We start from the raw sequence: 26,180 nt of genomic DNA, 5'->3' as shown, positions 1-26,180 counted from the left end.
AGCTAAAAAATCCAAGAACATTTTGTGACCAGGGCTGTAATTTCACCCAGTCATACTGCAGAAACAATCAGTGTAGTTTTGTCCAATTGTACAGTACGGTAGGTTCTCCGGGGAGACATATTTCAGAATGGGCTTCTTGGCATCTTTGTTCTGAATGAGAATGAAGGCAGGCCACGGGCTCCCCTCTCACTTGTGCATGGATGCTTTCTCGCCCAATGTATTCATGAAATCTCTTTTTGTTTTTTTTAATAAAAATTAAAATGCAATTATTTTATTTTATTTATTATGCAAAGCTGAAATTTTCAGCATCATTAGTCCAGTCTTTAGTGTAAAAAAACGTTTTTTTTTTTACCCTAACCCTTTGAATTAAAGTTTAAAATTAAAAGTAGTCTGTAATGGTTTCCTCAACAATATTATTTTTAGAATTGATAATAATACATGTTTCTTGAGCATCAAAATCAGCATATTAGAATGATTTCTGAAGGATCATGTGACACCGAAGACTGGTGTAAAGATGCTGAAAATTCAGCTTCGCATCTGTCAGGATTATGTTCTGTTTAGTGTGTTTTAGTTCTGTTTTCCTGTGACCTAGTTTCCCTGTGTCAGTCATATATTCCCATATATGTTTCATTCTGTTCACCTGGTGTTCGTTAATTATCTCATTAGTTCCCTCGTTTAGCCATATACTTCCTGTTTTGTTCAGTTCTTTGTCCTGTCTCGTCAATGTTTTATATGGTTGTATTATCCTGTTTCCTGAGTTTCCCTTGCCTGTATGATTTACGAGTTTGGATTAACGACTGCTGATCTCCTTTGTCTTTGTGTGCTTTGTATAGCCACCCGTGACAGCATCACAGGAATAAATTACATTATAAAAGATATTCAAATAAAAATAGTTCTTGTAAATTGTAATAATATTTCACAAAAGTACAGCTACTGTTTTTGCTGTATTTTTGATCAAATAAATGCAGCCTCAATTATGTATATATGTATGTATTATGTATATGTGTGTATATATGAATATGTGTGTGTATAAGTAAAATTAATTTGATTAAAAATGAGCTAAAAAAAATTTTTTATGGTCTATTAGATTTTTTTATGCAGAACACTTTTGACCATTGCAAATCAATTTCCATTTCAAATAAAAAGATTTGCACATTTTTAAAGTTAGGAAGGTCAACATCCCTTCTGATCTCCTAATAGATTCTCATGCGATTAATCACCATATTTCAGAAGGCAGAGTTATGCTGTCTCAGTCATTACGCTGCCATAGCCATTGTTTTTGTTATTTATTACAGAGGCATGATAATTATCTTGGCAGTACTATTTCAATGGAATGCGAGAGACCAATAGTTAAGGATGGCAATTCTCCACGGAGACAATCAAAGCTTCTGCGGCCAGCAGTTCTTGTGCGTGTCAGCACTATAGTTGCTCCCAAACAAAATCAATGCAAATGTTCCTTTTGCACGGCAAAATAGCAAATTTGTATATTTACTGCATCAGTATTTCATTGCCCTTTATTGCTTTTTGTGTTTGTTTTGCTGTTGTTGTGTTTTCTTGTTTATCCTGACCACATAAACTTGGCATATGGTGTGATTTGTGTCCGCCGAGCTCATACTGGTGAACTTCTCTTCTCAGCGCTCATTTAACCGCCCCCGTATTGCTTGATTCAGTTCGGCCTTCGCCTGTACGGAATGGCACATTGAGTCAAATGTTATTGGAATCCATTTGCTTTATTCACTTGCGGCGACAACAACCATATCAAAGTAATAACAGCGAATGCCCTCAGAAGTCTAATGTGATTTCCACTATGGCAGTTCAATATCTTTCCATGCACAATAGTAGAACATGCTGTGGCTGTAATATGAAGAAAACACATCTTAGGCTTTCTTTTGCTTTATTGGCCGTCCCATCTGGTCTCATCTTTCCTATATCTTTGACCCCGTCCTAATTGGTGTCAGGAAATCACAGCGCTGTTGTATTTTGACAGCAGTGCATTTCCTTGGCAGAACATAAACAAGTGTGATGTCCGTGGAATGTGCCCTATATATGGGAGTTTCGTCCGACGGAGGAGATGGTATGTTGTTTCCACTGCTGGCAAAGGCAAGGGAAAATTCCTATGGGATGACAATCGCATTGATAGGCACATCAAAGGCCTTCTGAGAACAGAAGGAAACAAACTGAATTCCTTTCACTTCAAATTCCAAACAGATGTTATTTAGGACAATTTAAAGCACCTTTGAGAAATGTTATGCTATCAAACCTCTGATCCGATGCTAGTATTAATCACTGATTCTTGAGTCCTGCATGGGCGAAATGTTACAGGAATGTAAAAGTAACCTTATGTATCAAGTTATTATTTTCAGAGGTATTTATTAGACTATCAATTGAATTTAAACAATAGTCGAACAGAAAATGATAGTGTTGAAAACAAAACAATATCTTGCATATCATACATGCAGCAGCCACTTAAAACGATGGTAATTGAAACATTTAAAAAAAAACAATTCAGAGATAGATAGATAGATAGATAGATAGATAGATAGATAGATAGATAGATAGATAGATAGATAGATAGATAGATAGATAGATAGATAGATAGATAGATTTTTTTCTCGTCCTCGAGAGGAAATTTGTTTCCACTGTAGATGCGTACATAGCACAAACACGCATAACATCTTAAATTAACAACATATCATAATACCATCAAAAATAGTCACTGACATAAAAAACAACAACAACAACAACAAAAAGAGAGCATACGCTACGTATCAATGGCCGATTTCCTATGTATTTAGAGCTCGTATAGATACAGGAACAAAACTCTTACTATACCTGGCCTTTCTACAGATTGGTAACCTATACCTAACCTATAGGGGGATAACATATTTGTAGAGTGGGTCGTCTGAGTCGTTTAATATTTTTTCTACTTACCTTTCTACCTTTTTTGTACCCTTAGGGGTAGATCATACAGTTACCATGTTTGTGACAGTGAGTTTAATGTGTAATATATATGTGTATATGTGTATATATATATTGACACACACACACAGTATACTACTCAAATGTTTGGGGTTAAGTTAGGTTAAAAAACTCTCTGTTTTTTAAATAAAAACTTAACATTGTTAAATATTAGTTCAATTTAAAATAGTTGTTTTCTATTTGAATAGTTTTAAAATGTAATTTATTCCCGTGATATCAACGCTGAATTATCAGCATCATTGCTCCAGTCTTCAGTGTCACATGACCCTTCAGAAATCATTACAATATGCTGATTTGCTGCTCAAGAAACATTTCTCATTATTATCATTTTGCTAATTGCTAATGCTAATTTGCTAATTGCTAATGCTGTTTAACATTTTGGTGGAAATTGTGATGCATTTTTTTCTTGATTCTTTGAATAAAAAGTTTTTCAAATATAATTTCAACTAGATTATATATTTCAAATGGTTTTTTGTGTACAATTTTAGCAAATTCATAAAAGTTTTTTTTTTTTTACATCCAATGTTAAAACATGTAAAGAGGGCCTTCAAGATGACTAACTACAAGAGTATTTTTTATCAGTAACCTTTTTGCTTTTTGACATTTCTTTTAAAAATACATATTTTAATTTGCATGGAGGACAGAGTTATGCTGGTGAGTGATAATATAAAATTATAAGTTAGATAAAGAGAAAATTAAATGATATGGTACATTATTGTTAAGAATATTCTCACTATCATCCATTTCAAAGTGGCAATGTTGCTATTTTAGAAACCGATGGCGAGTAAAGTTGTAAGACTTAGTTTGTCTCATGTCTCACGAATCAGTAAAATATTCAATCATCTTGTATCCATAGTTAAATTACTATCTGAGGAAGAATAAATCTAATTTTTGCAATCTCACGCCAAACTGCACTGAATGCCTTTTTGATGACAAAGTACTTCTAAAGGTGATGATTTTACATTTTGCCGCAGTGAAATGTCATTCATTACAATGCAAAATCTTATCTTGCTTAATCAACTGTTTCTAAATGTCTTTTGCCTCTCATAGGTATTCAGCGGTGAGCATCTTACCATCAAACTAATTGGTCTTCTTGAAAGATAAAACCACAGAGAACTTTCTCACAAGATCACACACGACGAAACTCCCACCTTACGTGAAATGATAACGCAGGCCTGTTGTATTAATTGACACTCTAGGGCCTTAAAATAGTTGTCTAACAGAATTAATAAAGTTTAAGCATTTGTGCTTTAAATCATTTGATTTGTATTAGGTGCAAGGTTAATTAAACACATGCTCCAGGCTGCTCTTTTACTCGCGTAAGCGTGCATTTTCCACTCTAAACCACCACATTTCTTCAAGGCATGAAAATTGCAGCTAGTTATGCTGGAGACATGCTCTTAATTATAATTATGGTAGCATTACTGTAATTTAGCCTCAACAGTTGGTTAACTGGCTGGAGCACATGCCACAGGCCTGTTTTGATTGTATTGCTGGGCTCTTGGATAAAACGGTTCTTATTAACGTCAGCTGCGATAGCTCAAACGGCATCATGGATCCTTCATCCAAGAGAAAATCTCCCGTTGGAGTCGTCGCTAATGGTGGTTAAGAGCTAAAGCTTGGCCTCGAATCAATCCATCAGGACTGATGCACTAGTGAGCTCAGCAGCCAGGGATTTTCTCGCAGTTGCCATAGCAAGCTATAGGAAAATTTATTAGGTTTCCGCAATAATGATGCTCATTGCGATGACATTATCATAAGGCTTTTTGCAACATGCTGCGTGTGGAAACCTAGCAGTAAGAATGAAAAATCACGTATGAGATCTTTATAATAGTTTCCGCTTGACAGAAATTAGGTTGTAGTTACTGGAAGTTGTTTTTGTGGGAAAACATTCTTAATTTATATTTCACCTTTATTAAATGGCGCTTTTTACGATACAGATTGTTTTAAAGCAGCAGTGCATAAATAAACAGTAATAAACAGAAAATAATCAATGATTCAAACAATATTCAGTTGTGCAGTAAAGGACAATAGTGTCATTGTTCAGCTGAATTCTGTTCAGTGTTGATTCGGTTCGGTTCAATAACTGTGTAAAGTTCGTTAATTGTTAAGTATATAGGTTCAATTCAGCTAAGCAGCTCATAAAAACAGTGATGTCATCATCCAGCTCAGTTCAGGGGGAGGGGGGTGTCCAATCAGAAACACTATTTTTTTCTGTCACATCTTTTGAAGGTTAGATAGCAAAATGGTTGAAATAGCTTGGAGAGCAAATGGAGACTTATGCTTCTTACAAATCTCACAGACATCAAATATTTTTAAGACTAAACGTTCACATTCATTTTATAGCTCTATAGTGTGTGACAACAATTAATTTATTTGTGTCTATTTTTTATTTCTTATAAGAAACTCTAGTCAAAATGTGATGTTAATGTGCAGAAATATTCTCTTTCAAAATATTTGCAATTTTCCTAGAAAGTTTGCGTTCGCTTGTAAAATGTTTGCGTTCCCCCAAGAAACTTTGCATTCACTCACAAAAAGTTTCCGTTCCCCTGAGAAACTTTCGGTTCTCTTGCAAAATGTATGCATTTTTTTCCACTCTTATTTTTTTCATCACCATACCGATGTACCGATATTTCATCACTCCGTACCGATGAGTTCAAGATGAGTCATCAGTTTTTGATGACTGTTTTCATGCAAGTTGAAGGTTGTAAAGTTTAAATAAACAATTTACAGTTTACTCCTAAATATATCATTTGATAATTTTGGTGTAAAACTTCTCTGTGGATTAACAAGAAACAAACAAATAAATATAGATTTGTTGTGGAATCACAAAATAGGGAGCGCACCTCTACTCTGATACATTTGTAAAGCGGTTGATATTTGTGAGGCTGGTTTCTTTGAACCTTCTGCCCTCGCACGATCAATGTCAGATAGCTGTGATTCAGATGGTCTGTCTGCCACCTGCACTGGCTGAGTAAATGTCTCGACTGCCAGGCTTCAAAAGCAACAGTCAAAGAGATTTGTGTTTGTGTTTTCCCCGTGCCGTCAGTCTGGCAGATAGTAACAGGTCACAGCTCGACTGATTTACACATGACATCGTTTTACCAGGGAGTTTGATGAAGACATTCTTGTACTTTAAAATTGCAGTGGATGATCAAGGGTTGGGGAAAAATTCTGATGTGAAGAACTGACTCTGTTTGAATTGGTCACATCCCACACGAAAAATTTATTGAAATCATCCATCCATCCATCCATCATCCATCCAATAAATGGCAGTTAAATTAATTTCTTTGATTGTCAAAGAAACATTTAAAGGTAACGCTTTAGATTACAGCCTGGAAAGTACTGCATAATTAAAGCGATTTTACAGTGTAACTTTTAGTAATTATAGTGTACCTATAAAGTACTTACATGTAAGTATAAGGGAACAATATGTAAAGTTTGGGAAATAAAGAGGTAACAACTAGGAGAATTAAAATACTATTTATACTGTAAGTATTATATAACGAAGGGGAACTTATTCTACTATTATGATACAACAATCTTACATTTGGGAGCAATTTAGCGAGAACATACACTGCGTACCTTTTTGTAATAATGGTGTACCAATACATATTGTGTATAGGCTTTTTAAAAATTATAGGGTACATATCTATGCATTTATACAATAATATTTTTAACAAAAGTGCACTGAAAACTAAAACAATTGCAACTTTTGCTTAAAAATTTGGGAAAGACACTCTTGTTTCATTAGTGGTGCTTGTTACCCTCTTGTTTCATGTAGTTACCTGGTAAGTACAATAAAAATAAATACACAATCTTATATCATTGACTAGGAAAACTTTATTTGAAAAACAACTTAATTCAGAACACTTATAATGCAAGCTCATGTGTTCCTAAAAGGTGGAGCATCAAACAGAGTATACTGCAATAACTGTAGTAATTCATACGACACCAATGGATGGATCGATGTCTTATGAAGGGAAACGATAAGTGTTTGTATGAAAAATTACAATATTTTAAACTTTGTAAACTGTAGACTATCTCTTCAAACTAACTGTAATAAGTTTTTTTTCAAATAAAGGTTTCTGAGTCAGTGACATTAGATTGTGTGTATGTATTTTTATTGTACTTACCTTGTAACTACATGGAACAAGACGGTAACAACTACGACTTTAATTTACAGCCCGCAATGTCACACTTACCCTGTAACTACATAAAACAAGAGAGTAACAAGCACCACTTAACCTGTAACTACATGGAACAAAAGTATATTTCCCAGTATTTAAAAAAATTGCAATAGTTTTAGCTTCACTTTTCCCTTGAAACATGTAGGCCCAAACATAACCATCTGCACTTGCTATAAATTTTTTTTTTTTTAAATTAAAATTAAAAAAATATTTATGTTTAAATGCATACCGGTAGATATGTACCCTGTAATTTTAAAAAGCCTATACAATATGTATTGGTACACCATTAAAAAGGTACGCAGTTTATGTTCTCGCTAAATTGCTCCCAAATGTAAGATTGTTGTATCATAATAGTAGAATAAGTTCCCCTTAGTTATATACTACTTACAGTATAAATCATTTTTTAGTTCTCCTGGTTGTTACCCCTTTATTCCCCAAACTTTACATATTGTTCCCTTATACTTACATTTACGTACTTTATAAGTACATATAATTACCAGAAGTTACACTAGAAATTCTTCTTAATTACGCAGTACTTTAGAATTTAACTGGAATTTATAAGGCATTCTCAACCCTATAGCATGCTCACACATGCTCAACACTATTTATGATACATTTATGAACTTTTGATGGTCCAATAATTTCCCAGTAAATAAAATCCCACTAATACATTTCACTGGTAAATACATCATTATGGTAGTAAAATATGATGTGAATGTGTTTTATGTTGCTTGTAAGTCCAGAAATGACAGTTCCAGTCATTATCACGAAAGGGATGCAAGGTATTTGTTACACCCAGTCAGGAATGAAACGGAGAGTGAATCCAATCGCAAGCACGTTTAATTTAAACAAATACAAAACAGGGAATCCAGGGAACTCAGAACACGACAGGAGTAACATAAAACAACAACCGACAGCCAACAACTGAAACACAGGGGTTTAAATACACAGACAAACAAGCTAAACAAGATAAAAAGGGGGCGTGGTTAATAAGAAACACCTGGGGAGACTAATAAACATGGACGAGGAACACCTGTGGACACTGAGCAACAACAACAAAAGACAAGACACATGGCAGGGTCACATGACAAACAAGGAATCACGTGATATACAAGACACAACAAAACCCACACGTAACAGTATTCCTCTATACGCTTTAAATAGTTTATTTCACGTGATCTATGTATACAGACATGCTTTTTTTATTTCCTCATGAGGGTTGACATCGTGTTGCCATAGCATCTGTGTTAGCAGTATCTAAAACCGATCCAAAATGTTTTGAATTAAATGCATCAGTTAACACAGAACTTGTGCGCTTGATACAGTAAATCCGCTCTGGTCGAGGGACTCCTTTGGGCTCTTTCTCAGAATCTGTTTTGAGCTTATATTGCCTTATGGACTTGTTCAGGGTCTTCAAAGATCACAGCTCTACTATGAGACCTTCCTCCAAGCCTAAATTTTTATGCTGCTCCTCAAGCTTTCAGCAAGATTCTACATAATGTATTAAAGCTTCTCTGCCTGTCATTTATTTATGCCCTTTCTGCACATATTTTCACCCTTTGGCGCATTCATACTGCTACAAAATAACCGTGTGTCATTTGGCCACCTTCATTTATTAATAACCATATGTATAATAAAATATGACAAATGTATTTTGGCAGTGCTGTTGGTCCTCTCTGATGCCTGGAGCTCAGTTCTTTCATGTTTTTGTTTGTTGGACTTTTTTGTCTTGTTATTCATCCTGCGTGTCTGGAATCTGAGTCACCCTATTCAATTCAAATGAAGCTATATGTTTCTTTCTCCCGGGCCTTCTGCGGGAGCCAAAAGGCTTGAGTTTGAAAATTTCCCCAGGATCTACGGAGCCGGAGGATTGGACTGAAGTTAGCCAGACACAGTATTTCACATTAAGTTTCGTTGGGTTGCAATGAAGCCTTTATAAACTTTTCAAAAATCTTTCTAAAATTTTACTATTTCTAATAGTTTACCTAAAAATAACAAAATCTGCCATTATTTACTCCCCCTCATCTTATAGTATTTATAATATTTTGAATTTGCTTTTCTTGCATTTTCCAAAGCTGACCAATCGTGTCAATTTCTGCTGTCGTGGCTCACAGTCTTGCGGCCAAAAATAGCCTGCGAGTTTTTGAAAGTGTCCGAAATTTAGCATGATCATCTCACACCGTGTTTTTTTTTTTTTTTTGCTATGCCATACTGACTAGCTAATACAAATGCAACATGACTGGCGTATTGATCAATGCGACATGGAGCTAAAAACTTAAAACTAACCACCTTTTTTTTTTTTTTCACGGAAAGCCGCGTCCTGTACTTTAATCCCTCACACGAAACTGCCACTGTCTGAGTAGGTATTACATTTGAATTTGAACTAACTTTGCGACTGTTAAAAAAATGACGTTGTACATATATAGTATGAATGTGTGTAGTATAAATTCAACCCAGACGTACTTCATCCGCCATGTTGTCATTATCATGTGACCTTCCAGCGTCAGTTGTTTCCATTCATAAATCCTCACCCATGGCCTCATGGGATAGTAAAGTGTCCATTGAATGCACACTTCAGAATCTCACTCGAAGTAGTACATGTAGGTCATCTGGGGACTTTTCGGCTACTTTTTTCAAAATACTATGAATTTGGACATACTACTCTGTTGGCGTACTGTTTTCGCATGTTATATAGTAGGGAAGTATTTGATTTCGGACACAACGTATATCAGCCCAATTTTAGCGTAGGGTGTCATGGTGATTTGTAAATGACAATGGCCGTCGGTATGCAACAATCAATCATTTCATCTATCATAGTGTGTCATAGTGGACAACAACCAACGTCACAACGTCCCCAACATCCTGACAGAAAGACTAACGTTTGTCTCATCTGTGACATTGACCAATAGGAGCACAGAAGCTCTTCCGTACAGAACTTTCAACGAAAGAAAAACAATGGTATTGGTGCTGCTATAGGTGGAATTCTGGTGGCTTTTCTGACAAGACAGCCAGTACAAAACACACGCCGCTTCAGTAGCCATTGTTTGTTTACGCTCTTGGTGATTGGTCAGGAAGCAATGTGTAGTCTGACTTGTTTCTTGTCCACGATACGACAAGAATTTAGGAGTCAAAATTGCATATTACGACTTCATATACGGATTAAGAACAACATGAGAGGGAGTACATGCCGACAGAATTCTTTTTCAGAGGAGCTGGCAGCATTTTTGCCTCCTGGATATGATTCATGTTCAGTGAGATTTTGCGATTTGTAGTTATTTGAGCGACAGAGTTGTGGTAAAAAAGAATTGTAAATTAGTCTTTCAAGAACTGGAATGAACTGACACTGCAAATTTTTTTATCTGTTTAAAAAGGTAGAATAAACTGTTAAACTATACATTTTTTACACCCTAATATTGCAGCTAAATGGATGGAGTAGTGTGTTTCTAGTTTTCCAGAGCAGGTTTCTGCACTTCACCCACCGTGAGGCTTAAAATACAGAGATAGAGACATTTCCCAGCAGCAAAATTGCTTCATTTTCTCATGGGCGGTGTTGCTGACAGGCGTGAGTGCCATTGCTGTAGGGGGTTAATTAAGATTTTAGCCATCCACACTGACCTTTGGAAACATCCAGGAGTGATCATCTCTACTTCCAGGGAGCCGCCGCTGTTCCCACTTTGAAGTTTCCCGATTTAGCACACTTTAGCAGAGACAACTGCACAGAAGAGAGTTAGAATGAGTCTATATTGAAAATGAGGCACTTTGGTAAAGATAATCCCATTTTTACTTACACATTCAGTATGCTTGCTTTTCTCTGTGTTACACAAAGTGGTTTGACCTAAATATAAGACTATATCTCCACAGCCTCCATGCATTGTATTTGGGTCTATCAGAGAGGGTGAAATGGAGTCATTTTGAACCCAATCTTCGGAAAGAATTTAAACCCAGCCTGGGAAATCCTGACCCACTTTGAGTTTGAAATAGTCAACAAGTATAAGGAGTTGAAGAGCATGAAGAGATATTTTTTCAGTTCACTATTAAAAAAGTCAATGTTCCAAAAGGGGGTTTTCACAGTGATTGGAGCGGTTCGTGACTCGAATTTATGTTTCAATGGCAACACTATCAGTGCTGAAATTAATCTGCAGCAGTCAGGTGGAGCAGGTCAGAGCTCTTTAAGTTATGTTCATTATTATTGTAAAGTTATGTGCTTTGAGACATGAGGTAGTTTAACGCCGGCTCTCGTGACGCTCTTGTGTTTTGAAGGAGTAGCGGCTTTGTAGACTCTCTGAAGGGAGGGTGGGATCTTATGCTTTCAAAGCTGGCATGTTATAACAAGCCTCTCTGAAAATTACCTTTAAATGTTCTTTATGGAACTGGTCACCATGATTTTGTCAAGTAAGACAGGTTCCTGGATCAACATATTTTGTTATCTCTAGAACATAGGTTCTCAAAGTGCGGCCCAAAACTGTTAAAACTGTACATTGCTTTGAAAAAATGAATCTATCCGTTTAGTAGTGTTTAGCGGCCGAAAACAGCACCACAAATCCTATTGCAATTTAAAAGGGTATGTTGACCAAGTAATCAATATTCAGTGTGACTTAATGACAAGCTTATTAATAGCCGCGTTTTCATTACCTTTCAAATTTTTCACCGGCGCGAACACTTGCATTTTCCTATCAACAGTGGAGACAACTTAAAATACTCTATCATTTCTGGTCATACATAAAATAATAATGCATTATTCGCAACTACTTTTATTTAAACTCATAATAACAAGAAAACATTGTGCTTTTGTAAAATAAAATGAAACAATCAGTAGGCTAGTTCATCTCCGTGAACTGGAGGGCGAGAACTGAAACAAAATACTGTAAATACAGCCTAAAATTTGTTTAAAAGTGGACATTTCAAGCTTTAGCCTTGTAGGCTAAAGCTTGAAATGTCCACTTTTAAACAAATTCGAATCGAAAGCAAATACCTTCTGATTATGTAATCCGTATGAAAGGTGCATTTCTCTCTAAAAGCGCATCTGCTTAACATCGGAGATATATGTTTTTAGCCGACACTTAGAAAACAATAATAAACAATTAAATGCCTCGCTGTTTTTTCAGAAACATTTATTATCATTTGCCTATAACTCACCTATAAATCACCTTTCTGTGGGCTGTGGTTCCAGAGACACAGGCTATATGGCTCTTCTCATTCAGCACTGCGGGAAAAATATAAATTCCAGGTTCTAATTTGGCCTTAGAAAACCAGTAAAATCGACATTTTTTCCATATTAATTTGTGAATATTTTAAATGTTTAATAAAGGGGCAAAAAGTAATTTAAACAAAAATCTGAAAAAGTCTGTCGATATTTCCTACTTTTTTGCGCAGCAGTTGGTGTTGCCAGTTCAAATTAAAATGTTGGTGTTCAACTTTGCGTTTTAAAAAGACAACAACCGTTAATTTTTCGTTTTTCATTTACTGGTTAAAAAAGATAGATAATAATAGCGCAAAACATTTGCGAAAATCTGCAATAATGGAAACGCGACTGACAGGCAATATAGATGTGAATGATGATGACTTGTTTGTTAAACTTCTATTTTAAAAGTTTCTGTTAAAAAAAACTCGCCAGGTTTTGCCTCAGTTATGAATAAAAATGTGTTTATTGCAATAAATGTTTACTGTAGAGATTCTGGTCATTAAAATTATTTCAAATGGGATTTTCTTTTCAGTTTTTTTTCCTTTTTCTCCCCCGCCCCTTTGGCGGCCCTCAGTTCAATGTTGGGTTACTAATTGACCCTCACCTTTGAAAAATTTGAGAACCCCTGCTCTAGAACAACTTCCTGTCCAAAAATCTAATGTCCCTAACCCTAACCATAACTTATCCCTAAAATCTGATTGGTTGATTGGAATGTTGTTACATGTTGTACTTCATGTACAAAATCACATTCACCCAGCTGTAGTGGATGATTCTGGAAGAAAGGGGCTGTTTATGTGACAATCTCATGAAGCGTGGGCACACCAAGGCCATGAACTGCAGGAGAAACGCTATCGGCTCCCCCTTTGCAGTGTTATGTCAGGGGGTGGAATCTGTTTGGAATGAACAGTTCTGTCTGTGTTTCTCATCCAGCTGTGTGCATTCCATATGACGCCCTGAATTCCACAATGGAGAATTGCTCAATCCTGTATTCATTCACCTTCCACCCCCCTACTCCACTTTGGGAAAGCAGGAGCTCGGGAATGCAAGGGGGAAGTCACTTTCTCAGATGAACAAAACAGAAGAATCGTGACTGCTTGGCATTGGTCCGCTCACACACAGTATGCAAAACATCCCTTCAAAGACATAGCTGAGACTATTTAAGGTTTCTAATAAACGTTAACATAAAAAAAATGCTTGGATAATGTCTTAAAGGAATAGTTCACCTAAAAATGAAAATCCAGTCATCATTTAGGCTACTTACTACCCTCATGCCTTTATAAACCACTGTGACTTCCTTACTTGTGTCCAACACTGTAAAAGTAACATGCAATTTAGTTTGAATGCTTTTTAAATTTGAAAAACTAACAAGATTTTCAGTGAACAATTGCTTTGTCTATTCCTCACACAAATCTAGTGTATGGTTTTAGAAGACATGAAACCCATTACGTTTGGACTTTTATGATGCTTTTTTGTCCTTTTAGAGCTTGTCAGCTCCTGGTTTCCATGTTTTTTACTTAAATCCATGGGTTAGAACTGTGAAACTACATGAACGCGAGTCAAATACAACAGTTTTCATTTTGGATGAACTGTATAACATTTCAACTGTGGGGTACATAAATATGTCAGTCTACCCACCATTCACTGTTACACACAATAAACACTGTGTGATACCAGTGGGAGGCACAACAATGCCATTCATCCAAAACACACAAATAAAATAAAAAAATAAAAAATCCCCTTGATTCCTCAATTTTTTTCCTCCAGTACATGTAATCAGTTTTGAAATTCAACACCAACTCGTACAAATCATAACTTTGAGCAACAAAACTAAGAAGACATGATACAACTGGAACAAATTATACACAGACATAACAGACAGCATTGAGTTCTTGTCACTCATCAGTCAAACTCTCAGATCATTGCGGTAAAACTTACATCACTTCATCAATGTCACACCAAATGAACGAGTATGATGTATCAGTTCTTGTGAAATAATGTGGCAGATGACTCATATCTAAATATGACTTCATGGTCCTGAAAATGCAGAGTACTACTACCTTTGTTGTTGAGGTCTTTGAGATAAATTTTTGATTATGATGAATATTTTTATTCAATTATATTTGCATATATATATATACAATTGTATATATACAATATACTGTGTGTGTGTGTGTGTGTGTGTGTGTGTGTGTGTGTGTGTGTGTGTGTGTGTGTGTGTGTGTGTGTGTGTGTGTGTGTGTGTGTGTGTGTGTGTGTGTGTGTGTGTGTGTGTGTGTGTGTGTGTGTGTGTGTGTGTGTGTGTGTGTGTGTGAGTGTGTGTGTGTCTGTGTATTTGATTTATTATCAGTGTTGGAGACAGTTGTGCTGCTTAGTATTTTTTGGGAATATGTGATACTTTTTCAGGATTCATTGATGAATAAGAAGTTAAAAAGAACCGCATTTATTCAAAATAGAAATCTTTTCTAACAATATAAGTTTTTACTATCACTTTTTATATAAGTATTAATTTCTTTCAAAAAAGGAAAGAAAAAAAATTACTGACCCCAAACTTTTGAGTATTCAGTCTATCTTTTAAGTATATATATATATATATATATATATATATATATATATATATATATATATATATATATATATATATTAGGATGGAATAGAAATCAGGGATTATCATTTAGCCTACAGGTTGACATTTACCCTTATATGAAATGGAAGTCCACACATCTGGTTTTTGTTCAGAAACACGGTAAAGCATCCTGCATTTTTAAAGCAGAGAACAAGAGAACAGACCTTCTATTAACATGTGGGGATTTAACCTCAGTCACCATCTGGCCAAGAATTTCATTACTTCTGCTTACATACACTACCTGCTTGGCGAACCTACTCCTTCTTGCTATTTCCCAAATTTTAGGAAAATAGTTTTGTGAATTTTGTAATAATATGCATGCTTGCATTAGCTGTTTATGTTACGTTTCCGTGAAATATACAAAGTATAAAAATCTTTTATTATATAAATATACAAATCACATTCGTGTGAGGAGGATTAGTAGTCTATCAGACGGTGCACAAACACAAGTGCTGTCATAACTTATCACTTTATTATAGATGTGGCCTACACCACTAAGAAGAATTGCATCTACGCTAATGTCAGTCTTTCTGTTTATTCCGAGGTTTACTGTAATCAGCCGAATCCAGGCCGTATCAAGATCAGATGGAGGACCTGCGCCTAGACATGACCACAACACATAGGCTACGTTCACACTGCAGGCTCAAACAACCCAATTCCGATTTTTTTGCCCCTATGCGACCTGTATCTGATCTTTTCATGACAGTCAGAACGACACAGATCCAATCTTTTCAAATGCGACCCAGGCCACTTGGGTATGTGGTCCAAATCCGATATGTATCCGATCTTTTGAAATGCGACTTCAATCTGAATGGCCAGGTCACATGTATCCGACCCGCACGTCATTGATATGCGACAAACGCCATAATTCTGCGTTGAAGTAGGCGGGAATGATAAGATAAACAACAACTATGGCGGACGATGCTGAGACCAGTCAATGGAAGGGAAGCGAGATTTCTGATTTAATTAATATTTGGGGGGGCAGCTCTATTCAGGCCATGTTTAGCTACTTACGCAAACAACAAGTGACGTCGTTGACCGTTGAGTACTCTTCTGCGCATGCGGGTCACTTCTGGGTCATTTTCACGTTCACACAGGAGATCACAAAAGGTCGCATTTAATTCATAATGTGAACGGCCTTGCAAAAAAATCGGATTTTTTCAAAAAATCGGAATTGAGCATTAAGCCCCTGCAGTGTGAACGAGGCCATAATGTAGTCAGCCGGATCCGGGCCATATCTATCAAATGGAGGACCTGCGCCTAGACACGACCACAACGCATCCCTGAAGTGTCAGCAGAAATTGTGTCAAGTAGACTCTCCTCTGTGAAGGCTTCATTGACACGACAGCCATCGGCACTGATCCCCAACAAACCCGTCTCCATACCGGCGTGATAACTCCGACCTTCAACCAGATGGAACTGGATAATATTCGGAATATTTCAATTCATTCTGACCTCTGACCTATAATGCTGCCTGAATCATGATCATACACTGTTCGTTCATTGGTCAGAGGACAACCCCCCCCCCCCCCCCCCCCCCACACACACACACAAACACACATCCCCCACCCCTGACTGAGCCTGGTTTCTTCCTAGTTTTTTTTCTCCATTCTGTCACCTGATAGGGGTTCCTTGCCACTGACGCCTTTGTCTCCTTGGGGACATTTAATATTCAACAATATTATTGATCTGCAATTATATGAGAATTGAACTGAGCTGGACGATGACATCAGGGTTTTCTCCAGTGCGGCTATATATATAAATGAACTAAATTAATAACTTTTTTATAACAAAAATGAACCATCACTGAACAAGCTGTACTATGACGCTATTTTCTTCTAGAAACAAACTTTGTTGCATTATTTTCCTGTTAACACTGTAAAGCTGCTTTGAAACAATTTTCATAGTAAAAAGCGCTATATAAAGGTGACTTGACTAGTATTTAACAAAAAAGATTGTGTTTAAAATGTGTTATATTTAAAAGATAGCTGACGCGCAAAATGAACCCTCAAAAGAAAATTATGACAGAAATTTATATAGATATACTGTACTTAGGCCTAATTATAATAGCAATACATTAATCAGGGTTTGATGTAATTTTCTCGTCATAGCTCAAACCAACTGACATCAAAGTCCCTTTAAGGTTGACATTTAACACTCTCCTCCAAAAATTCACCATATAGTCAGATAATTTAGGATGCTTCAATTAAATCCAGAGGACAACAATTATCTCACATGACTGCATGGATGGCTTGCTTGCACACTGTGGATGTGTCAGCATCAAGCGAGCGGCCAATGGGAGAGCGTTCTGGCCGTGACGTCAGGGGGGCTGGTCGTGCGCGTGGAGAGCTCCAGTCAGTCCCGCGAGCGCAGTCAGTCAGTCAGTCAGTCAGCTCGTGTGTGCAGCTGACCCGCGCGTTCAATAGACTAGATTCCCAGCCACGTAAGTAAGATGATGATGAAGGTGGTGTCTTGTTGCTAAAACAAGGGATAGGCCCGGGGAGAGCGTCGGCCGTCCCTTCTTGCCTTTGTCCAAATCAGATCCATCCGCCGGAGATCGTCGGAGTTTAGTTGCTCGCGAGGAGAAGGACATCCACTTCCCAGGCGTAACAAAAGGCGGCTCGCGACCTGGAGGAAATTCTTCCTAGCCATATTTGGTAGATGCATGGACATGATTCGCGTGGAGGCCCGCTTGAAAGCACACGGAGCGCCTTCTCAGGATATCGGAACACAGCTGGCACTTTTTGCCTTTTAATTTAATGCAAAAAATCTATTCTTTACCTGCTGCACGCCGAGCTGCACTGCATCGACCGTGACGTCACAATCTTTACATTATACCGCGCCGATATATTCAATTCTATCTCGAATCACAAAACCGTGCTTTTCTTTGAGTGCATAGTGGTCATAGAGGTCACAATTCGTCCATGCACGTCATTGCATTTGTGCTCAAATGACGCCACATTGTCATTGCAATTAACGCACATGCATACGATACGGTCATCATTGTGAGCATTAAAGTCAAGGGGAATCGCCGCTGCTTTCATGCCCAGTGTTAAATAGAGGACATCTGTCTTATCATTCACTTCCACCTGCCCTCTGAGACCGTCTAAACCCTCCTGATCTGGACGAACCTCCTCCTATACTCATGAACATACAGAGATCCAGTCCCATTAACATTTCGCGTTATGGGAGATCGAGGTATAAAGCACACGACTTTGAGGAGCTATCTTGTCTAAGGACTACAGAATCCAGCCAGAGTTTTAGTCCCAATTTAGGATCTCCCAGCCCCCCTGAGACCCCAGACTCCTCTCACTGCATTTCTTGCATTGGAAATTACCTTTTGTTGGAGCCCATTGAAGGAGACCACGTCTTCAGAGCCACCCACCTGCACAGTGGGGAAGAGCTCGTGTGCAAGGTAAGAAGCACACTTATGCATGTTATTTTGTAATGGCACACTCATGCAATTGCATCAGCAATTGATAGGGACATAAGCATGACATGCATCTGGCTTATTGCATTCATTACCAATGTGTCATATGATGCATTATCAATTGAATGGGCTTCCTTTTGTGATTCTTCAACAGTGATATGAAGTGATGAAAAAAGCTTGAGGGAATACCCCTGAAAAGTGTGTGTGGATGCTTGCTTGCATACAGCCATGCATTCATGCCTGCCAGTCCACATGACTTTGAAACATAAGACACTCTGAATGGGCTGACACGGGCAGAGCCATTAGCGAAAACCTCTTATCTTCTGATGAGAGAATGGCCTCAGATGTCCACTGCAGTTGTTATATTTAGCCTGTCTCTCTTTTAGGTGTCTGTTACTAAGCAACATTAAAATTCAATGTATGTTTTAGGGACTCTGAAATGCAGCAGAGGTCTAATGCCTTTTGACTCTGCGCTGCCTGGGTTTCCATTCTTTTGTTTCAGAATTATGCATTGAATCTAATGATACCAATACCAGTTCTCTTGTCTTGGGGTGCTAATACCTTTGCACTCCATCTGAGATGTTGGGAAATCGATGATGACTACTAATTGAATTCTAAATTTTCTCTTCAGGTGTTTGATATCAGTCGATACCAGGAGTCCTTGGCTGCTTACTTTGTGCTGGGCACCAATGAGCACATTAACCAGATAGTGGAGATTCTTCTGGGGGATACACGAGCGTACGTGTTCTTCGAGAGGAGCCATGGCGACATGCACTCTTTCGTTCGCACTTGCAAGAAGCTGCGAGAGGAAGAGGCTGCCAGACTTTTCCATCAGGTAGCATCAGCGGTGGCGCACTGCCACGACAACGGCCTGGTCCTCAGAGACCTCAAGCTGAGGAAGTTCGTTTTTAAAAACGAGGACAGGTAAAGAAGCCACTAATAAAGTTGTTGCATTCAAACAGGACATGCACAGTCTTTAAAGAGAGATTTGTTTTACATGGAAAGCACATTATTTTCATACTGTGATTGTAGCATGGTAAATATCATGGTATATTAGATTGACTTGACAAGCACAGTTGGCGTATTTCCTATTGAAACAAACATATTGGGTTAGTTCACCCAAAAATAAAAATTCTGTCATTACTCACTACTTCAGAACACAAATGAAGATCTTTTTGATGAAAACTGAGAGATTTCTGTCCCTCCATTGACAGCTACGCAACTGACACTTTGACGCTTCAAAGAGTTCACAAAGAGATTGTAAAACTAATCCATATGAACTGAGCAGTTTAGTCCAAATTTTCTTAAGTGTCTCGATCGCTTTATATGATGAACCGATTGAATTTAGGCTTTTATTTACATTTAAACATTGATCACTGCACATAAACAGAAGCTCAACTGAACCTGCTTGACATGCGAGAACAAACATTGGTTCTTGAGGATGCTTAAACGTGCTGCGTGACACGAGAATGAACCTCATTGGTTCTTGCAGAAGCTCAAACGTGCTGCGTAACACGAGAATGAACCTCATTGGTTCTGGCAGAAGCTCAAATGTACTGTGTAACACGAGAATGAACCTCATTGGTTCTTGCGGAAGCTCAAACGAGCTGCGTAACAAGAATTAACCTCATTGGTTCTTGCAGAAGCTCAAACGAGCTGCGTAAAACGAGAATGAACCTAATTGGTTCTTGCGGAAGCTCAAACGAGCTGCGTAACAAGAATTAACCTCATTGGTTCTTGCAGAAGCTCAAACGAGCTGCGTAAAACGAGAATGAACCTCATTGGTTCTTGCAGAAGCTCAAACGAGCTGCGTAACAAGAATTAACCTCATTGGTTCTTGCAGAAGCTCAAACGAGCTGCGTAAAACAAGAATGAACCTTATTGGTTCTTGCAGAAGCTCAAACGAGCTGCGCAACACAAGAATTAACCTCATTGGTTCTCGCAGAAGCTCAAACGTGCTGTGTAACATGAGAGTGAACCTCATTGGTTCTTGCGGAAGCTAAAACATTGGGCACAAATTTGCTAAAGATCATAAATGGTCTTTTTTTCTTTTTTGCATATCCTCTGAAATATGTCATGTTGTGGAAGTAAAATGGGTTTTGAAGGCATTGCATGTTGACTTTTTAAAAATGAACCTGCCCATATGTTTGGCAGTAAAATTAGTCTGAAATAATCCCAAGTGTGCATAATGAATCTGGGTGGCCTTCCTGTTAAAGCTAGATGGCAGTTGCCCCACTGGCCAAATGAGTCAGCTCAGCTAGATTCCCTCTGGCTCGCTCGATGGAAATGGAGAATGTTGCCCGGTGTTTAAAATGTGAGCTCAGTGACCTTACTGTTCCCATGCTCTGAGGTCTTCTGCGTCAGCCGTCCACCTTTCAGTGAGTGATTGCAGATGAGTGCAAGTAGACGTGGCCAAGGGTGGTGAGTATTACCCTGGCCAGAAATAAAACACCAAGGGCGCACCGAGATTGGAACCAGAGAGGAAAACGAGCCAGACAGAACTGCATTCTTCGGCGTAGTGGGTTCCTGACCTGGTTATGTCATGAAGGACGCTCATAACATTCTACTGTCAAACGCTGGAGACCGCAGTGCAGATTGTCTGGAATCACTCCCTAATGTAATAGCGCGTGCGACGTCCACGTGTCCTCCTCCGTTTTTCCTGCTTTCGTGTGGGCCGGTGTTCTTTGCAGGCTCTTGACCTGGTGTAACTCAGCTGCATCGTGGTTCTGTGACTCACATATGCTGCATGTCATTAAGAGAATATTCCCAGCATGCCGTGTTCTCTTTGGCACAGCAGCATTCTGCCGGTGCATGGAAACGGTTCACAAGTTCAGGTCAGAGAAGGGGCACCCTGTTCATTTCTGACCTTCAGGTAATTTAGGCACCCTGCAACCTATCCACGCAGCAGGATACCGCTTGCATGAAAAATAATACTACTATTTTGAGTTTTAAGGATTGGATGTTTCGCCGAGACTCAGTGGGCGTACGGTTTCATTCGGATAGTTTCTGATTCAGAATCTGAGTCACGGGGCAGCGTGCAAAAGACCTCAAAGATGTTTTCATTGCATGTTGTTTTTATGTTTTGTATTTGTTTGTAACTTGGGTTGTGCAACGCTGCTGAAATCTGTATTTTTCAGCTTTTTGATAACTAAGCAACATCACATGCACAAGAGTGCACATGAAGTGACTTGTATAACTATATAGTAGTTTGAGGTCTGTAGGATTTTAAAAAAAAAAAGTTTTTGTAAGAAGTCTCTCATTTTCTCCCCGCTTACATTTAATTGATCATACTTGGAGTAAAAATAATAATATTGTGAACTGTGAACTATTACAATTTAAAAAGTTTTTTTTTTTTAATTTTTTTTAATGTAATTCATTCCTGTAATGCAAAGCTCAGTTTTCAGCATCGTTACTCCAGTCTTTACTGTCACGTGATCCTTCAGAAGTCAGTCTAATTTGGCTATTTGATGCTTAAGATTTCTTATTATCATCAGTGTTGAAAACAGTTGTGTTGCTTAATACTTTTTTGGATATCATGATACACTTAATTTTACATTATTCTTTGATGAATAGAAAGTTCAAAAGAACAGTTGTACAAAAAAACTTTTGTAACATTATAGGCCTGGTTTCACAGACAGGGCTTAGATTAAACCAGGATTAGGCCTTAGTTCAATCAGGATATTTAAGTATCTTTTATAAAGGGAACGTAACGTGATTTTATGTAACATGTAACACTTTTGATCAGTTAAATGCATCCTTGCTGAATACAAGTATTAATTTCTTTCATTAATATATACTCGATATTTTGACTCGCTTTTATCACATTGTTGCTGTTTTTTTTACTAATTGTTATCACTTGTTTTTAAGTTTATGGTGCAAATGAATCATAGTTATGAATCTATTTATAGAAGCTGTTTGGACTGATTCATGAACATGATTTGAACTTACCTTAAACCCTGTTTTTGCTTAAGTTTAAATCAGAGGCATTATTAAAATGTCTGTTTTGATGCTCTCATATGTGCAAGTCAAGAAAAACGGCATCTTAATTAAGACTTGCCTCTTAAAATGTCACAGTATTCATTGTGAGTATATAGCAGATTCTTTATCATCTGTACGCTTCATGTTTTTCATTATTGTGCAAATTGCAAGATTACAGTGGAAAAACTAGGATCACAGGGAAATAGTGATGGTTTAAGGAATTCCATCTGTGGTGCAGCATTATTCGTGCTTTTTATAATTCCGAGGATGAATTCCAGATTTCCCTCTGGATTACAGTGGCAGAAATGTCCAGAGGCTATCTCTTTATATTGCTTTTTTATGCAAGGGATTTACCATCCAATATATAGAGTATATTTATGCTTTGCTGGCAAAAAGCTACTATCCTATAGCTAAAGTAGAGCAAAATACGATTTGAAAGGGTTTTATTCATTTTGAATTGACAGATTGACAGAAGCATGAAAATGATCACATTGTTTTTGACCAGGTCATCATTTTGTGTAGACATTTGTTTACTTTTTGAGTGATCTATCTTGAAAGCCAACACAATCGAACATTTGCTTCATTCTTTTTATTTTAAAACTAACTTTATTTTTCTTGTAACAACTTTCTATGTACATAATGGTTATTATTTTGTTCAATTGGTTTTATATCTGGAATTTTTTTCATTTCATGTACTTTGTTAGTCATTTCCCATTGAAATCTGATTGCTTGTTTAATTATTGTATAATCCATCTTGAAAGCCAGCATGATCAATGCTGCGTCTGAAACCGCATACTGTATAGCAGGTACCACATTTGGTTTGAAACGTACTTTGCTACCATTAAAAAGTAGATTCTGTATGAAATTCAGATGTACTACATCTGCCATGGAAGTAGACATATTCGGACACGGTGCAAATGTTTGTTTTGTGTTTTACAATTTGTTTATGTACATAACGTCTTCAAATATGTTTTTAATGTGATTCTTTATTGTCTTTCCCAGGAGCCTTGTTAAATTGGAGAGTTTGGAGGATACGTACCTCCTGGAAGGCGGTGACGATTCTCTCTCGGACAAACACGGCTGTCCAGCCTACGTCAGCCCAGAAATTCTCAATGCAAATGGCAGCTATTCGGGTAAGGCAGCGGATGTTTGGAGTCTAGGCGTGATGCTCTACACCATTCTGGTGGGCCGCTATCCTTTCCACGACGTGGAGCCTAGCTCTCTGTTTAGCAAGATCCGTCGCGGCCAGTTCAGCATCCCCGAGGCGCTAACGCCCAAGGCGCGATGCCTCATCCGTAGCATCCTGCGACGAGAGCCGGCAGAACGCCTCACCTCCCGAGAGATCCTGGACCATCCCTGGTTCTCGGCCTCCAGCTGTCCAGCCGCCACCAACCACGGAAGAGGAGAACGCGAGTTGGACCAAATGGTACCGGAGGCCAATATGGAAGAAGAACTAGAACAGTTCTTTAGTTGAGCACAAGCTCGTCAGACATTATGCCACGTCCTTTTAGATTATCAGAAAAGAAATGCACTCATCACAGTGGTGTCTATCGTTATTTCTCATTCCGTGGAGAGACATGATCGGTTCTGGCTAGGGTGGCGTTGAACACCCTAAGCTATGACTTCTGGACAAAGCTAAATGCTGATGGCGTTGAGTAATGTAGCAAGACTTCTTCTGGTTTTTTCGTTTATTTCCGTTTTCATTTTACGTGGTGCTCACGAGGCGTACGAGTCGCAGTAAGCTACAAACATGCATTACAGCACAGGAGAACGCAGCCAAGGAACAAAGAAAATATCAGGCAAAACTGCTAAACCGCTCCTGTTTCCAGTTTCGAGTTGTCTTCGCTTTATTTTTTTGATCTTTTCCTCGAATGCTACTTGTTGGTTGTCTTAATCTGATCCTCAGTTTATTTGAAGTATATCAACAAATCTGTTTGCTCTTCAACAGCCCTCCACTTCAATACTGCAAACATCATGTCATATTTTTTGTTTCTGATCCATAACGGCTGCATTAAGAAACGATTTGTGTTGCATTAAGCTGTTCCTTTTACTATTATTGCTGCTTTTTTCGCTCTAACCATACCTAAACCTTTTTTTCGTGAGCCTTCAGAAAATAAAAAACGTCAAGCACTTGACTCGCCTAGGCTTGGAGATCCTCTCTGAACTAGTGTCATCTATTTAACTTTTGTTTTTTTTTCTTTTGCTGGAGCAAAATGTATCTTTTTAATTATTTTTTTATTTATAATGTAACTACTACTACTATATTTAAAAAGAAATACGTGCAGGGTTTTTTTGTTTTTCTTAAGCGCCAGTTTTCATGAGTATTGTAGGCGATACATTTGACACAGGACAGGTTGGACTTTTTTGTACCAAAGTTTGTCCCAAGTAGAAAGGTCTACGATTTAACGTCAGTGCCAGTAATCGCGCACCCCAAACTCACGCTGACTATACTCCTTATTTTGTTTAGTTTTTAGCATTTAACTCCATAAATATTAGACGATATTTCTACGACTACACCGTCTCGAGTACCTCATGTTAACTACTGCCTGCATAGGTCTGTGAAATGATCATGTTTTGAATGGGTACATGTAGACATGTTTCGTCGTATATCAATGTTACTTGAAATCGTGATTTATATCTAGTCAATGGCATGTGCCCTTTGAATGCTTTAGCCTGCCTAGCAAGAGGGGAGTTCTTTTTTTTCTTGAAGAATCTTACAGAAGATTTAGGACTTCAGTTGCGCTTTGGAGTTTCTTTTCATCTCTTTTTTTTTTTTTCCTCCTTGGTCATTGTGCTTTTCCCTCGTTATGTAGAAGGAACTTGCCTACCTAAGTTGGTGCTGATTAGGTGCTAATTTTGAAGGATGTTTTTCTTTTTTCATTCATTTTTTTCCCCTCATGATTTCAAGGGGAGGGGGGAGTGCATGGTGGGATATCTGCCTCAGATGCTCTGATTGTAATGTATCAAATTTTGGTGTTTTGTCCAGATTTATTCAGTAAATAAATTGTGAACTGCACACTGAATGCTGTATCTTTTATACAATCTCTAAAGCACATACACATAAACAGACAAATAAACTGGTCACATTCAATCATAATGTACATATGTGCATGCATACCCATATATAATACGATTGTCACTAAAGCTTAGAACTGAAACTCATAACAATAATTACTTCTGTTAATCGGCACAATTATCAGATTGTAACAATCTCAAATGGATGATTAATTGGCTAGCCTACAAGTTTAATCTATCATGATTTATATTCAGGTCTTTTTTATACCCATTGGAGTTCATAAATTATAGTCTTTCTCTAGTTTAGTTTATTTAATGTGCTTGATCTTCTGAACATTAAGACCTGTGATAATTCTCATGCAGACATCAGTCTTTGACTTTATAATATAAAGCATTTTTCCCCCCTAGCAGATTGGTTGATTTCATTGCTTGGCTGTCACTAAATCTGACTAAAGCCTGCTGGGAAATAATCCATCAAATACAGATTAATGTCTTGTGCATTGGGCCCATTTTATATGATCTGCAGCTGAGGGCTTGAACTGACCCTGCAGCCTCTGTGTCATGTGCAGTCATGCCGTTTAACACACCGTGCATTTAACGCTTGTGGACCGGACGATGATGGCTGAACCAACTAAAACACTGCCTGTCGAATAATGCAGAGGGTTTGCTAAATAAGAAGAGAGACATTTCCGATTAAAATATACCCTTTAAGAGCCAATGTGCAATATCTAAAGCTGTTGATATTTCACAACCTCAACCTCTCTAAATATGCAAATGTGTTCT

The 26,180-nt window shown here is 37.8% G+C and overlaps 1 protein-coding gene and 1 long non-coding RNA gene across 2 annotated transcripts; one reads left to right on the top strand and one right to left on the bottom strand.

The window, feature by feature from the left end:
- Positions 1-1,237: 1,237 nt before the first annotated feature.
- On the bottom strand, positions 1,238-18,400 carry LOC143729786 (uncharacterized). The gene is made up of 3 exons (XR_013200067.1): positions 18,312-18,400; positions 10,785-10,881; positions 1,238-2,091 (listed from the first exon to the last, which is right to left on the bottom strand). It is a non-coding gene; the product is annotated as an uncharacterized LOC143729786 (long non-coding RNA).
- Positions 17,309-25,398, top strand: trib2 (tribbles pseudokinase 2). The gene is made up of 3 exons (XM_077221187.1): positions 17,309-18,389; positions 19,036-19,328; positions 23,385-25,398. The coding sequence occupies exons 1-3, from the start codon at positions 18,120-18,122 to the stop codon at positions 23,854-23,856; spliced, it is 1,035 nt and encodes a 344-aa protein (XP_077077302.1). The 5' UTR covers positions 17,309-18,119; the 3' UTR covers positions 23,857-25,398.
- The last annotated feature ends 782 nt before the right edge of the window (positions 25,399-26,180 follow it).

The sequence above is a fragment of the Siphateles boraxobius genome, unplaced genomic scaffold (assembly GCF_051911475.1).
Source record: "Siphateles boraxobius isolate OS27281-9 unplaced genomic scaffold, OSU_SipBor_1 8, whole genome shotgun sequence".
In the NCBI taxonomy this organism is placed as follows: Eukaryota; Metazoa; Chordata; class Actinopteri; order Cypriniformes; family Leuciscidae; genus Siphateles; species Siphateles boraxobius.
The sequence above is the reverse complement of the archived record's forward strand: the minus strand, read 5'-3'. Positions and strand labels throughout refer to the sequence as shown.